This window comes from Alexandromys fortis, unplaced genomic scaffold (assembly GCF_014885135.2).
Source record: "Alexandromys fortis isolate MF-2015 unplaced genomic scaffold, M_Fortis_MF-2015_v1.1 scaffold_219, whole genome shotgun sequence".
In the NCBI taxonomy this organism is placed as follows: domain Eukaryota; kingdom Metazoa; phylum Chordata; class Mammalia; order Rodentia; family Cricetidae; genus Alexandromys; species Alexandromys fortis.
The window spans coordinates 629953-643860 of record NW_026068092.1 but is presented as its reverse complement, the minus strand read 5'-3'; the positions used below and the strand labels follow the sequence as shown (position 1 = coordinate 643860).

Below are 13908 nucleotides of genomic sequence, written 5' to 3'. Positions count from 1 at the left end.
AGGCTAGCACCAATAAAGGTGCAGAGAGGTGGATGGAAGATAGGGTGCTTTTGAGAACAGGGAGCATGTGCATACATCAGTGTACTTGTGCCTGTGTTCTTTACTGGGAAACTCTTGCATGTGCTTATGCTCCTGTTTGAGGGATTAAGAGACATGTGTTTGTATGAGTCCAGATCCCTGCCTGTATGTGTGCCCAGGCATGTGTAGCTGGCCTGACTTTCTCAGGAACATGGCTGACTTAACACTCCTGCCTGCCTGGGTGAGGTCATTAACTGCTTTTAGCTTCCTGAGGTCATTTGCTAGCAGAGACTCAGGATCCCTTAGCCCATATGTTAGTGGGTGACTCCTGCATGTTGCCACCCTTTGCTGGATCCCTGGTTCTCCAGACCACTGCAGTTGCTGCGTGTCATATCACCAGCACAGCCCAGGGTCTGTGATTCACAGTGCTGTCTTTCCTTCCTTGCTTTACCACCTAGATAGGGAGTAGGGTAGGGTTCTTCCTTGAATGTTTAATATATGTAGATGCATGCAAATCTACAAAGGGGCCCTGTCCCCTGACAGAATGTCCCAAACAACTTGTCCCCTCAGCCTTGCTCCTCCCCCGCCTCATATCTAGGAATGTAGCTCCTAGGTTCCTCCCGAAAAAAAGAAAGAAAAGAAAAACAACACCCCCCCCCAAAAAAACAAGAGGAAAGAAAGGAAGAAAGAAAGAAAGAAAGAACCCTCTTGACTAGCTCCCTAGGGTCCAGTAGTGAGAGCTAGGGCTTGAAACTCAGTCACCAAATAGAGATGGGACAGCCCAGGCCTCAGCACAGAGCCGTTCCTACTACCCAGTGTCCTTGGAGAAGTGCCCAGGTCACCCATCCTGGCATCTCTCCAGTTGTCCCCACATTGGGCCTCATCTATTTCTCTTTCCCAGGGAACAGGGTCTCCTCTTCCTGGCCAGGTCCCAGCAGACATTCCATCTCATCCCTAGGCTAGGAAAGTAACTGGTAAGGCACCGTCCCAAAGAGGTGAGGCAAAGCTCAAAGGATTCTTGTTAAATGGGTTTCTGAGATTCCTCTGCTAGTACCTCTGAAGTGCAAACCTTCTCTCCTCTTAAATCTCCAAGGCCCTGCTCCTGAGGGAGGGAGAGCTTTCCTGTGTTGCCAGAGCCCGGGAGATGTCCTGTCATGCTAGTGATACACTTGCGCTCATACACTGGCCTGAAAAGGTTTCCTGTCCTCGTGATCTCTGCAGGAAAACCTGTTGTGGGGGCACAGCCTGGCCCCTGCTTAGCACAGCTCCCAGGCCAGGGAAGAGCATTATGGCTCCGGAGGTGGGGGAGATGCAGTCTGAACTACTAACCCTCCCTGGGCCTTGGGTAGGCGAGGCACAGCCTTCTCCTGACTTAGCCATGGCTATAAAGGAATGTGTCCCCTCTCACTCGCCCACAGTAGCTTGAGTTCTAACCCCTGTCCAGGCCAGATGCCAACCCCAAGATGTTGACAGGGTAAGGCCCAGGGCCCAGGGCAGACCGTGACTCTCAGATCCATTTGCCACTCTGCCCAGCAGGAACTGACCAGTCTTTTTTGGAGTTGGTTACCACACTGGCTAATCTGACTAATACAAGTGAGCCCCACTCCTTAACTATCTTCCCTAGAATTCCCACATTATTCCTCTGCAGGGTGGTAGCAAGGTGGCTACAGGCAGGAGTCCATACGTTTAGTGTCTGATACAATACCTGGTCTCCATGTCCCAAGAGCGTTTGGGCCAAAGGAGAAAAGGTATTGTAGCACTTGTGGGCGCCTGGTATACTCTAGAAGGTGGGTATCTCGGAACTGTGAGCACTCTTGGCTGATCTTGGCACAGGGTTGTGTGAACTGTGCTGAAACTGTGACTCCAAGCCTTGGCCATCAGAGTTTATGGAGTAGGATGGGGAGGAGGACTGGCTTGAGGAGAACGGTGATGTCAGAACATCTTGCGGGACCTTCTTCGTTCCTCTTTAGAAGCCTGTGGTAGAGCCATGCAGCTCAGGGAAGGCCACTTTGCACCTAGGAGAATTGAGCCACCCTGGCTTTGTCAGGGCACTGTCGGGGTCTCTAAAGCCACCAGGTCCATACACCACTTTCTTGTCCATCAGGTCACCAAGAAAGTCATGCTTGTGACCACAAGGACAGTATGCCAGGTGTCTTTGGGTTCAGATGGACTCCCCTTGCACCTCTTCCCAAGGTTGAAGAACTAATAAACCCTGGTGCGTGATCAGCAGAAATCCAAGGCAGAGTCTGTGGGGCATGGAGCTTTGACTTCTGATACTGTTGAAATAGGAGCGGCAGCGGGGCTGCGTCCCCAACACCCCGGCCGCTTGGCTAGCTCATGCCCGAAATAACAACACACAAACTGTATTCATTTAACTGCTTGGCCCATGAACTCTAGCCCTTACAGGCTAATTCTCGCACCTGGACTAGCCCATTTCTAATGATGTGTGTAAGCACCCCAAGGTGCGCTTACCGGGAAGATTCTAGCCTACGTCCATCGTGGGTCTCAGCTTCATGCGTCTGCCTCAGAGCGCAGAGCTATCGCATCTACCCGGGAGAGCTGAGCATGGTGTCTCTGCTCCAGCAGAGCTGTCCGGTCTCTCCGGAAGCAGAGCAGAGTCTGACCTCACTTCCTTTTCCGCCCAGAATTCTATTCTGTTTACTCCTCCCATCTATGTTCCAAGCCATGAGGCCAAGCAGCTGGTTTATTATAACTTAACCAATGAAATCAACAGATTGATATATGACACTCCCACATCATGATACCCTTCTCCTAGGAGCAGAGCCCGGGTAGCCAGGCATCGCTGACCACAATGCCAGAGGCACCTGAGGTGCTGGAGGAGACAGTGACAGTAGAGGAAGACCCTGGCACGCCCACCTCCCACGTGTCCATTGTCACATCAGAAGATGGTACAACCCGGCGCACTGAGACTAAGGTATGGCTGGGCCCAGGCAAGAAGAGGGAAGCTTGGACAACCACAGCCATCCCTCTGTGGAACAGGCATGTGAGCTGGCCCCCTAAGGACCACTTGTTGTTTGGATGGAGAACCCTGGCACTGTCCACCAAGCCCATATGCTACTTTCTTATCCATCAGGTCACCAAGACGGTCAAGACTGTCACCACAAGGACAGTACGCCAGGTACCGTTGGGCCCAGATGGACTCCCCTTGCTGGACGGTGGCCCCTCACTTGGCTCTTTTACTGATGGGCCCCTGGACCGTCATTTCCTTCTGCGTGGTGGTGGCCCAGCAGCCACACTCTCCCGAGCCTACCTCAGCAGTGGAGGTGGCTTTCCTGATGGCCCTGAGCCCCGTGATATCCCAAGCTATGGCAGCCTGTCCCGAGGGCTTGGGGTACGGCCCCCGCGTACCAGTCTCTTGGGCCCAGGGCCTGGTGATGGTTGCTTTACACTGCCTGGCCGCCGTGAAGCCTTCCCCATGGGCTCTGAGCCTGGACCACCAAGTGGCCGCTCCCTGCCCGAGCACTTCCAAGCTGAGCCGTACGGCCTTGAGGATGATACGCGGAGCCTGGCTGCCGATGATGAAGGTGGCCCTGACCTGGAGCCTGACTATGGCACAACAGCACGGAAGAGACCTGAGTATGGGCGGGGCCTTCGCACCAGGTGAGCACCTGTTGCTTGTGACTGCCTCTTCTGGGGATCCTGTCTTCCACTTTCCAGCTACAGAGTATCCTACAGGTCATCAGGTTACATTTCAGTTAGAACTGGCTTCATCTCTTCTTAGGAACAGGCCTGGGGTGATAAGTAGTAAGCTGGTGTTGCTGCCTGAAGCTGGCCATGAAGACCCAGGCTTCAGATGCTTATGATCTGACTCTGCTTAAGACCTCTGATGTTTCTATGCTGAAGTCTCCGCCATGCACCCTAGCTGAGACCCAGAGGCTTGGTCCTTCTTGTCATGGCCCTTGATCCCGCTGTTTATGCCCTTCCCATATAAATGGGAATCTGTAACATGGAAACATGACCACAACCTGAGTCTAGAGTTTGCTTTGTGACTCTGGGCAAATTACCTGACCTTCCTAGCCTCAGACTCTTCCTTGAGAAGTGAGCTTGAGAGTTCATAGGGCAACTGAGAGCCAAAGACATGCCTCATCAGATGGTCTGACTGGAGTGGCCATTCTCAGGGAGGATATTCTACCCTTTACATGCTGGTATAGTGAGCTGATGCTACAGAAAGAAGGTGAGGTTCCTGCCCTGTCACTGACAGATGCCACATCAAGCCACATTAAGCCATGGTTAAGTGTGACACTGTTAATGAGTGGACATTCCCGAGGGATGTAAGCCCATTAATGGCTGCATTTGTCTGTAACCCTGACCTTGCACTGACTGGGCTGGGGTAGAACTCTTGGTGTCCACACTGTGTTTGGGGCTGAGATACAAAATGCTGTCAGTTCCTCTTAGAGAATTTCCAGACCCCTGAACAGGGTAGGGGGTGGGGCTACTGACTACTGTGAAGGTGTTGACAGGACCTGCTCACCCACACAGGGCCTTTGAGGACACAGCAGACGATGCTGGTGAGCTGATAGACGAGCGGCCTCCATTCCCAGCAGCAACGGCCCCTCTGGCCCAGCCTGAGAGGGGCAGCCTGGGCAGCTTGGACCGAGTGGTGCGGCGCTCACCTTCTGTGGATAGTGCCCGCAAGGAGCCACGCTGGCGGGACCCCGAGCTGCCAGAGGTGCTGGCCATGCTGCGGCACCCTGTGGACCCTGTGAAAGCTAATGCAGCAGCCTACCTGCAGCACCTCTGTTTTGAGAATGAGGGCGTCAAGCGGCGAGTGCGGCAGCTGCGTGGGCTGCCTCTGCTGGTGGCATTATTAGATCACCCTCGGGCTGAGGTGCGGCGCCGGGCCTGTGGGGCGCTGCGCAACCTCTCCTATGGTCGTGATGCTGACAACAAGGCTGCCATCCGGGACTGCGGGGGTGTGCCAGCCCTGGTGCGCCTGCTGCGGGCCGCCCGTGACAATGAGGTCCGTGAGCTGGTCACTGGTGAGTGGGCCTTGGCCATGGCTGACGAGAGCATGGCTTAGCCCGTAAGTGGGGAAACAGGAGTATAGCAGACCCAGGTGCTGGGATGGGTCCCCAACTCTGTCAGCCACGGGGTTGCTGGCACCAGTCCCTACCTCCCCGCTTCCTTACCTGTGTAAGTACAAGAGTAGAGCTTGTGCCATGAGGAGCTTGGGGGGGTCACAGGGCCAAATCTCCACAACCTTTGGTGTCAGGAGCATTTGCCAGTCCACCCGCTCATGTGGCAGGGACTGGATGGGATAAACTGGCACTGACTATGCCTCTCATAATTTGTCCCTTCCCTGTTGGTGAAAGCTACCATTAGCCAGTACATCTTGCCCAGGCTCTGTGGGGCCCTTGAACCTCTTACAACTTTTACTGCTTCTAACTCTTACTTGAGCTGGGTGTCACTCAGTGGCAGTGCTTGCCTGATGGTCCTAGGTGCCATCCCTGGCACAGCCTAAAAAACAAAAACCCAATGGCAGCTCTGCTCGCGTCATGTGCCTGCTGGAGGACAAGGAGGGAAAGCTCACAAGTGTCATCCCTGGGGAGGCCAAGGCAGGAGGGCCATGGTCAGCAGTATTGACTAGTGGCACATTACAGGCACACTCTGGAACCTGTCATCCTATGAGCCCCTGAAGATGGTCATCATTGACCACGGCTTACAGACGCTGACCCATGAGGTCATCGTGCCCCACTCAGGCTGGGAGCGAGAGCCTAATGAAGACTCGAAGCCCCGGGATGCCGAGTGGACGACAGTCTTCAAGAACACATCAGGCTGCCTGAGGTGTGGGCAGGGGTGGGGCATAGGCCAGATCTGCAGGGTGTCAGGAGCTGCCATGCTCACAGCCCAGCTTGTCCAGTCAGGAGCTTTGAACCACATCCTAAGTCCCTGGGCTTTCCAGGGGCATTGCCCTCGCACCCACAGACGGACTCCTAAGTCTCTGAAGTCCTGCTTGTCTGTCAGTTTGATACCACCGTGACCCTGCACGGTCCTGGTATTGAGGCAGTGGGGCAGATTTACCTGCATATCATGGATTCTGGCCTCTTGGGGCCCACCTCTATCCTATTTCAGGCCAACTGGGAGCCAGGGAATCAACTTTCTCCCCCACAGATACAAGGCCCCACTGCCCGGGGCAGTCAGGCCACCCTGTTCTCTCTCACTGTGATCCAGAGGACCCATTGTGTAGATGAAAGCCACTGAGGCCTAATGGGCTGGGGAGTTCCGTGGGGGCAAGAATAGGGGTCATTGGTGGTCCTGCTCCCTTCCACCCAGGAATGTGAGCTCGGATGGTGCAGAGGCCCGGCGGCGACTCCGCGAGTGCGAAGGGCTGGTGGACGCACTCCTGCATGCCCTGCAGTCCGCTGTGGGCAGGAAGGACACAGACAATAAGGTGGGTGGGACAGATGGAAATAGCATTCCTTTCAAGTTCTCAGAGCCCAGGGCCACAGGACAGGACCCAGGGGCGTGGGAGCTCCCTAGAATGGCACAAATGGGAGCAGGTGGCAATTACCTAGAGCAGGGGACATGGTCCCTCGGGCAGTTCCCCCAGTTTAGGCTGACAGCGCCTTGTCCAGTGTCCCAACCAGGCCACCTCTTCCCACAGTCAGTAGAGAACTGCGTGTGCATCATGCGGAACCTGTCCTACCATGTGCACAAGGAGGTTCCAGGAGCTGACAGGTACCAGGAGGCCGAGCCTGGCATCCAGGGCAGTGCTACAGCCTCTCAGCGTCGGAGGAAGGATGACGCCAGCTGCTTTGGTGGCAAAAAGGCCAAAGGTGGGTGGGTGAGCCTGGGATACGTCTCTTTCCCACTGGTCCCAGGGCTCAGGGCTTTCCATGTCCACGGCAGGTGTTCCTGGAGGCTAGAAGACATCCACTCAGCCCCATGGGCATGCAGCAAGTTGGGAAAGGTGCAGACCCAAGGCCCAACCTTAATCCTTTTCTGTGGGCCATGGTGTAGTATCCACCTTTGTCTTTCTACTCTTGGGAAGGATTCTGAGGGGCCACAAAAGACACTATCTGGCTGTTCACAGAGCAGCCTGTAATCATCCCCCTTTCCTCCACTTGGCCAGGCACCTGCAAGGTACAGGTGTCAGGTACCTGCATCCTCCAGCAGTGGCAATGGGACAGGCACACTTCCTTCACCTGCCCCTGCCCCTAGGTCTTCCCTGTGCCTTATGGATCCTGAGCCCCCAGAATTCCTGGAATGAGGTTGCACAGCCTGCTTGCTTGGCCTGGCATGGGTGGGAGTATGAGTCATGGGAGGGTTCTGCTGCTGAGGCTCATCTCCTCTTTCCTGTGCTTCCTCCGGCCGCCCAGAGGAGTGGTTCCAAGGTGAGTCCCTGCTTGTTCTGCTGTCCAGGTCTGGCAAGTGCAGTGGGCAACAGAGTGACATTCATGTTCCCTAAGCTCAGACAGTGATTTCCATGACAACTATAGGGCAGCTGGGATGGCTTCCAGCCTCCAGGCCCTGCCCCACCCCCAGTCCCCTGGAAGGGCAGCCATCTCCATGACAACAGCATAGACATGACAGAGGCAGGAATGCTGGCTCTGGACTGGTGGGAGGCCCAGGGGCTGCTGCTTACAAAGTCAGAACAAACTACCAAGGCAGCACTGGGACCGAGCAAACAGTGGGCAGGGTCCTGGGAGTGGCCAGCACAGGGGACCATCTGCCCCTCTGATGAAGTGGGTGATAGGTGGCACAGAAACAGGGCAGGGGCATCAGTCATCTGCAGTGGATTGCTGCCTGCTAGAGCTCCTTCAGCTGAAGGGGCTGAGAGTTCAAATTGGCTTCTATAGGGGCTCAGCCTAGATCCGGTTATCCTTCAGTACAGTGAAGGTTGGCCCATGTCTGGCCGCCAACTGGGGGCAGTTTTCCTCTTGGATGGAACTTTTTGGCCCAGTCCTGCTGCACCGTAGCTTAGCATGCTGTGTCACCCTGATGAGAGGCGAGGTCTAGGTACCCAGGACGTTAGGCTGTTGCTAGGCTCTACTGCCACCCATGTCCTGGGCCAGCCTGCTTCCTTACTCTGAGGACAGAGCATCTCTGCCAGGGTATTCTTAGTACCCAGTCCCCTATACACTTGTCCCTCATGGATGTACCCCTCAGTGCCTACCACCCTTCTCTTCCAGGGAAGAAGGATGGAGAGATGGACCGGAACTTTGACACACTGGACCTGCCCAAACGTACTGAGGCTGCCAAAGGTGAATGGGTAAAGAGGCAGAGCTGGGGAGCCTGGGGCCTGTGCTGGCGAGGGCTCAAGGCTTTGTGCCATTGAGTAGGCCTAGAAGACTGGGCTGGAGGGCCAGGTAATGCAAACAACCTCACCCATCAGAATTCAGTTTTCTAAAGAATGGTTGGGGCTTGACACCGCCCGAGGGGTCAGTCAGTGTGCACAGGTGTTTCAGGTAAACTTTCACAGTCTCAGCAAGTGAGGTGGATTGGAGGGACACTGACGGTGACTCAGCTGTGTTACTTGTAGAGGGTATGACCCAGGGGTCAGGGTCTCAGGATGGGCTTCTGCAGTCCGGGGTGGATCACCCCTGATATGTTATATCTGCTGCACTTCAGTGTGCACTGACATTGTGCTTTGCACTGGGAACTGACAGAAAAAAGATTTCCTTGGTAGGGCCCAGGATATCAGAAGAACCCAGATGCCCCGAACTGAGATATGGAAGAACTCAGGCCCAGTAGCCAGCCTGTGTAGATGCCCTGAGAGGAGAATGTCTGGAGAACTTGGGGAGCAGGAGACCCAGCAGGCTGGAGTGGAGGGAGAATGGGCACAAGGGGAAGGGGAGAGGTGAGATGTGGGGTGTGGGAGTAATGTCCTGGGCTAGGGAAATGCTCTGGTCTCACACAGGCAGGCTCGGAAGCACCTTAGCTCATATCCTTGAGGCCTCCTGCTGGGCACCTTGCTGCCAGGCTGGGACTCAGTTGCTGGGGAGTCTGGAATGGTTGCCTGGGATGCAGGGGTCCCAGCTATACAGTCTGTTACTTACTGGTGAAAATGGCCCCTATTGTCAGAGAGGGTAGGTGAGCCTTGTGTTTAGGGGTGCTGCCCTGGCGACATCCAGGGAGGGTAAGCTCTGTTGCTAAAGAAGTAGCCCAGCACCCATCTCCCTCTACCATACCTCCTGGATGTGCGGCTACCAGCTGAGCCCAGTACCATTTCTTTGCAAGCAGGGTTAAGGAAGGAATGGCCTCGTCTACCTGCTTGGCCTCCTGGCTGAATGGGACACTAATTGATACTAAACATGACATGACTGTTCAGTATCCGCCCCTGCAGCCCACCCTAGCTTCGGAACAATGAATAAGAAGGGGCTGCAGGAGCGGGGAGTTACACCTTGACGGGCTGCCATCGCCTTGTACCTAGGCTTTGAGCTGCTATACCAGCCTGAGGTGGTACGTCTCTACCTCTCACTCCTTACGGAGAGCCGGAACTTCAACACCCTAGAAGCTGCAGCTGGTGCCCTGCAAAACCTAAGTGCTGGCAACTGGACGGTGAGGAGTCAGGCTGTGGCAGGGAGGGCAAGACCTGGACAGGGGAATTCCAGACACCCCTCTGGTTCTGCCTTGAGCCCTTACCTCTATCTGGGCCAGCAGGAGAGGGCACAGCACATCCTCAGGGTCAGGTGGCTCTAAGCACTGTGCCCTGGCCAGCATGCTTGGTGTGGTGTTGTGCAAGGTAACTCCCCTCTGAGTAGTCACCTCGTGTGCCACCCTCACAGTGGGCCACATACATCCGTGCCACAGTACGCAAGGAACGTGGGCTGCCGGTGCTGGTGGAATTGCTACAGTCTGAGACCGACAAGGTGGTGCGTGCTGTCGCCATTGCACTGCGCAACCTTTCACTCGACCAGCGTAACAAAGACCTCATCGGTGAGGATGCTGACGGGTCTGACCCAGGGCTTGTCTAGGGGACGGGTGTCCTCATCGATGAGGATGCTGACGGGTCTGACCCAGGGCTTGTGAAGGAGGACAGGTGTTGGGGACAGGTTGTTGGAGGATGGGCCCATGAGGCTGGGCTGGTCTTATGTTCAACTGTGGGAGCTTAGGTCTTCCTCTCCCAGTCCTTGAGGCTCAACCTTTTAAAAGCTCTAGAGGTTGTGGCAGTCCTGGTAATATCCTGTGTCTGAACACTGCTTCTTCCCCCAGGGGTAGGGCAGAGATGTGTCCTAATGTCTGACCCCGCCTTTAGGGAGCTATGCCATGACAGAGCTGGTGCGGAATGTTCGCAATGCACAGGCACCTACTCACCCTGGTGCCCACCTGGAGGAGGATACGGTGGTAGCTGTGCTCAACACCATCCACGAGATTGTGTCCGATAGCCTGGACAATGCTCGCTCCCTCCTGCAGGCCCGTGGTGTGCCTGCACTGGTGGCACTTGTGGCCTCCAGGTGGGTGAGAGCAAAGCCTGCTGAGGGCGGGGTGGGTTTGGGAGGGGTGGAGGGAGACTGTAAGAGGTAGACCACTGACCCCAATCCTGGCTGCTGCTTGCTGCAGCCAGTCAGTGCGGGAGGCCAAGGCTGCATCGCACGTGCTACAGACTGTGTGGAGCTACAAGGAGCTGCGAGGAGCCCTACAGAGGGATGGCTGGAACAAGACACGCTTCCAGGTGCAGCTGCCCCGCCTTCTCTCTCCCTTTGCCAGGTCTGCCCCAAGCAGGAGTGTCATGGGCCTTTCCTCTTATTTGTGTTTTGTGCCTCCTTAGTCTGCTAGCACTGCCAAAGGACACAAAGGAACACCAAGTCCTGGGGGCTTTGATGACAGCACACTGCCACTGGTGGACAAGAACCCTGGTGAGCACAAGCTGGGGAGGGGGACACGGGACTAGTCCCTGAAGCTTGGGAGTAGCGCCCATCTGCGAATGCACAAGGTTGGTGGGGTTGGGGAGACAGGGCTGTCCTGTCATGCAGTCAGCCTCCTGGGAACTCTTCTGTGGCTGCCCAGGAAGCCAGGGTGGTGGCAGCAGGCAGAGACTGGAAAGGAGTGCTAAGGTTAGAGTCACTGAGGACTGTCCTGGGGCCAGCTTGTCTGCACTGGAAAGGAGTGCTAAGGTTAGAGTCACTGAGGACTGTCCTGGGCAAGCTTGTCTGCACTGCCCTCCCTATGCCTGACACTGCTCACAGATAGACACTGCTCATGCCTTGCAGATGGGGAAAAGTCAGCCCCCCGAGATGCGATCCTCATGGATACACTTGGTCCAGGTAAGTGCAGGTGTGCACGGAAGAGGGCTGGGAAGATAAAATGGTAAAATGTCATTTTCTATGTGAAGAGGTGGTGTGGAGGCCTCAGGGCTGGTTGGATCTGGCACTGAGATCCAAAGTCCCCTTTCCCAGGACTGGAAGATTGCCTGTCTCTGGTGCCTTCCCCAGGGCTCCCTCATTCCCTGCTCTGTTCCACTCTACAGATGGGTATGCCACAGTTGACCGGAGGGAACGGAGGACACTGGGCAGTGACTCCACAGGGGAGACCTCAGAGAAGGAACTGTTTAAAGTGAGTGACAGTGAGCAAGTACCCAGGGAGGCTTTATGTTTGGGGCTTGGCAAGAGAACAGCCATGTAGTGCTAAGTTTGATCAGGGATCTGGAACGTGGCTGGAGTGGCACTTACTTGTAAGACCCAGAAAGTAGCCCACACATCAGTGGACTGTGGTACTGAGGGTTCAGTGCAGACACCTGAGCAAAGGAATGGACAGGGCAGCTCTGCCTGGTCACTGGCTACATAGAACCAGAGTCTGAGCAAGTGGACCTGTACCTTTCTCTTATGTGTGTGGGGGCAGGGTATTCACTGTGGTCCCCTGAAAAGGAAAGCATCTGCCACCTACTTTGTGCCAGTATCCTGGCTTCATGTACCAGCCGCTGTCATATCCATGTGCCACCCATACGGAGTGTGAGCCATACTAGTTCCAGAGCTTCACTACTGCCTGGCAGGTCCACCTTGTATCGTACCCCTTCCTTGTCCACATCGACCAGCCTAGCCTGCCCTTAGTTGCAGTTAACCTGCTTTTTTTTTCCTGCTTCTAACTCCTGTCTGCCCACTTGCCACGCACTGCAGCCCGACCCTTGCAGGAAGGCCCCTCCGCCTGGGCCCAGCAGGCCCTCGGTCAGGCTGGTGGACGCCGTGGGGGATGCTAAGCCTCAGCCTGTTGACTCCTGGGTCTAGCTTGCATGCCTGGTATGTTCCTTCATTTGGTTGGTTTTCCCATCCGTGGACTGGGGCTTCTTGTCTGTTTCTGCTTGCTGTTTGTCTGAGCTCCCTGTGTGAGCCCTGGCAAGACCCAGGAAGACTCTCCCAGAGCTCACAGGCCTGTTCCTGCCCCCAGAGATCAGGGTCCTGAGGAGACATGCCCTCTATTTCCTCAAATACCCCTATCACAGGACCCTTTGAAGACCAGTTAAACAGGACTGGCCCTATTGTCAAAGCTCTTGGCATGGCCCACCCTTCAATCCACAGCCACTGCTTCTGTGTGGCCTCTGCAGGCAGCTGCCCTGTGTGGAGGCTCCCAAGTCACCCTGATACGTTTTGCTGGCTCTGTTGCCTCTCTGGGCTCCCAGCTACAGCATCTGTCTTTGTCTTCTTTTGCAGGGCCCTGGCCCAGCTGTTTGTTCTTAGGGATCACATCGCAATAGTTGGAAGGGCCATCTTGAGCAGAGCCAATCCTGGAGCCGGGAGTCCCACCCCTATGTGGCGGGTTGGCCAAGCCTCCTGTCCCAAGCCAGGGCCTGACTTTATGAATATCCCTTCTGTCTTACCCTCCCCTCTCCTCCACTTTCCTGATCTAACTCTCCAGGCCTGAGTTAGCTGTTTACTGACATGGTGCTGTATAGTGGGAGAGAGGGGCAGGGGGCCCCATGCACAGTGTCACAGAAGAGCAAATAGAGCCTGGAGTGGAGGTCCTGGAGCAGGCAATGGGATGATTCGGGGGAGGGGGATTTGGAAAAGAACGGGGGCTAAGGGTGGCTGGAGTACTGCCGTGCATGCAGGCTGACCAGAGTGAGGGCTGCTCCAGCAGAGTCCAGGCAGGGATGTTTAGGAGGCAGACAACTCGGGGGACAAGCTGTGCTTGCCCCCAGCCCTTGTCCTTGGATTCCTAGGACATCTTCCCTCTGCTGTGTACTCCTCCTGAGTTGCCTGTGGCTGGGGCCACTCTGGCTGTTGCATCTGCATCTGCCTAGAACCTCAAGTAACCTCGGGGCCTGAGTGCCAGCAGCAGCGGGGGACTGCTCTTCAGTGCCTGCTGTTTGGGACTTAATGAAGAAAACTGACACAAAGCATTCAAAATGAAACCAAAATAAGACTATATCAGCAAACATTGAAACTTTTGTAAGAAAATTTAAAGATTAAAAAGCAGCAAAGGAACTGCCTGTCTTCTGACTCAGCTCACCAAAGCAGCAGGCACCTCTGACTACAGAGGAGGGCACATCCCACTGGGTTAACCGAGCCACTGCTGCCACCTAGCGATGACATAGTTTCCTGAAGTCCCCTTGCAGTGGGGGAAGACCTCGCCCCTGGCCTCCAGCACTGCTTACTTCTATCTACCTTGGCTCCCTTTGGTACCCCCAGCCCAGGAGGGGCCTGCTGACTGTCTGATCTGGGCACAGGTGGGATCAGCTGAGGTGGGGTTGATCTTTGTGTCTAATCCTGGAAACAAGCCCCTTCTGAGGTCTTCAGGAACCTCTTGGAAGAGAAGGTGGGGGCTAGGGCAACTGTAGCTTGGGTTCCTCAGCAGCTGGGTGCCTGGCAGACATGCCCTGTGGTCCGAGCCCACCTCCTCTTCTGTAAGCCTGGAAGCAGGACTGGAGAGACTGGGTGCCACACGCGGGTTGAGAGCAGCAGGGACAGCATGGCCCCACAGCTTCCTGTCCCC

General features: G+C 55.6%; 1 protein-coding gene across 6 annotated transcripts in view; it reads left to right on the top strand.

Moving 5' to 3' along the window:
• Arvcf (ARVCF delta catenin family member) overlaps positions 1-13400 on the top strand; it is a 53140-nt gene extending 39740 nt beyond the window's left edge. For 2 of the 6 annotated variants that reach the window (XM_050123026.1, XM_050123030.1), the window contains 16 exons: positions 2795-2953; positions 3113-3639; positions 4519-5018; positions 5640-5823; positions 6313-6430; positions 6644-6815; positions 8172-8243; positions 9413-9540; positions 9768-9918; positions 10238-10436; positions 10543-10654; positions 10751-10838; positions 11193-11246; positions 11450-11535; positions 12096-12215; positions 12627-13400. In XM_050123026.1, coding sequence (XP_049978983.1) covers positions 2795-2953; positions 3113-3639; positions 4519-5018; positions 5640-5823; positions 6313-6430; positions 6644-6815; positions 8172-8243; positions 9413-9540; positions 9768-9918; positions 10238-10436; positions 10543-10654; positions 10751-10838; positions 11193-11246; positions 11450-11535; positions 12096-12203 — 2658 coding nt within the window. In that variant the 3' untranslated portion in view covers positions 12204-12215; positions 12627-13400. The remainder of the gene's footprint in view (positions 1-2794; positions 2954-3112; positions 3640-4518; positions 5019-5639; positions 5824-6312; positions 6431-6643; positions 6816-8171; positions 8244-9412; positions 9541-9767; positions 9919-10237; positions 10437-10542; positions 10655-10750; positions 10839-11192; positions 11247-11449; positions 11536-12095; positions 12216-12626) is intronic. The other 4 variants (XM_050123027.1, XM_050123033.1, XM_050123028.1 and 1 more) reach the window with 4 other exon arrangements.
• Positions 13401-13908: the final 508 nt, after the last annotated feature.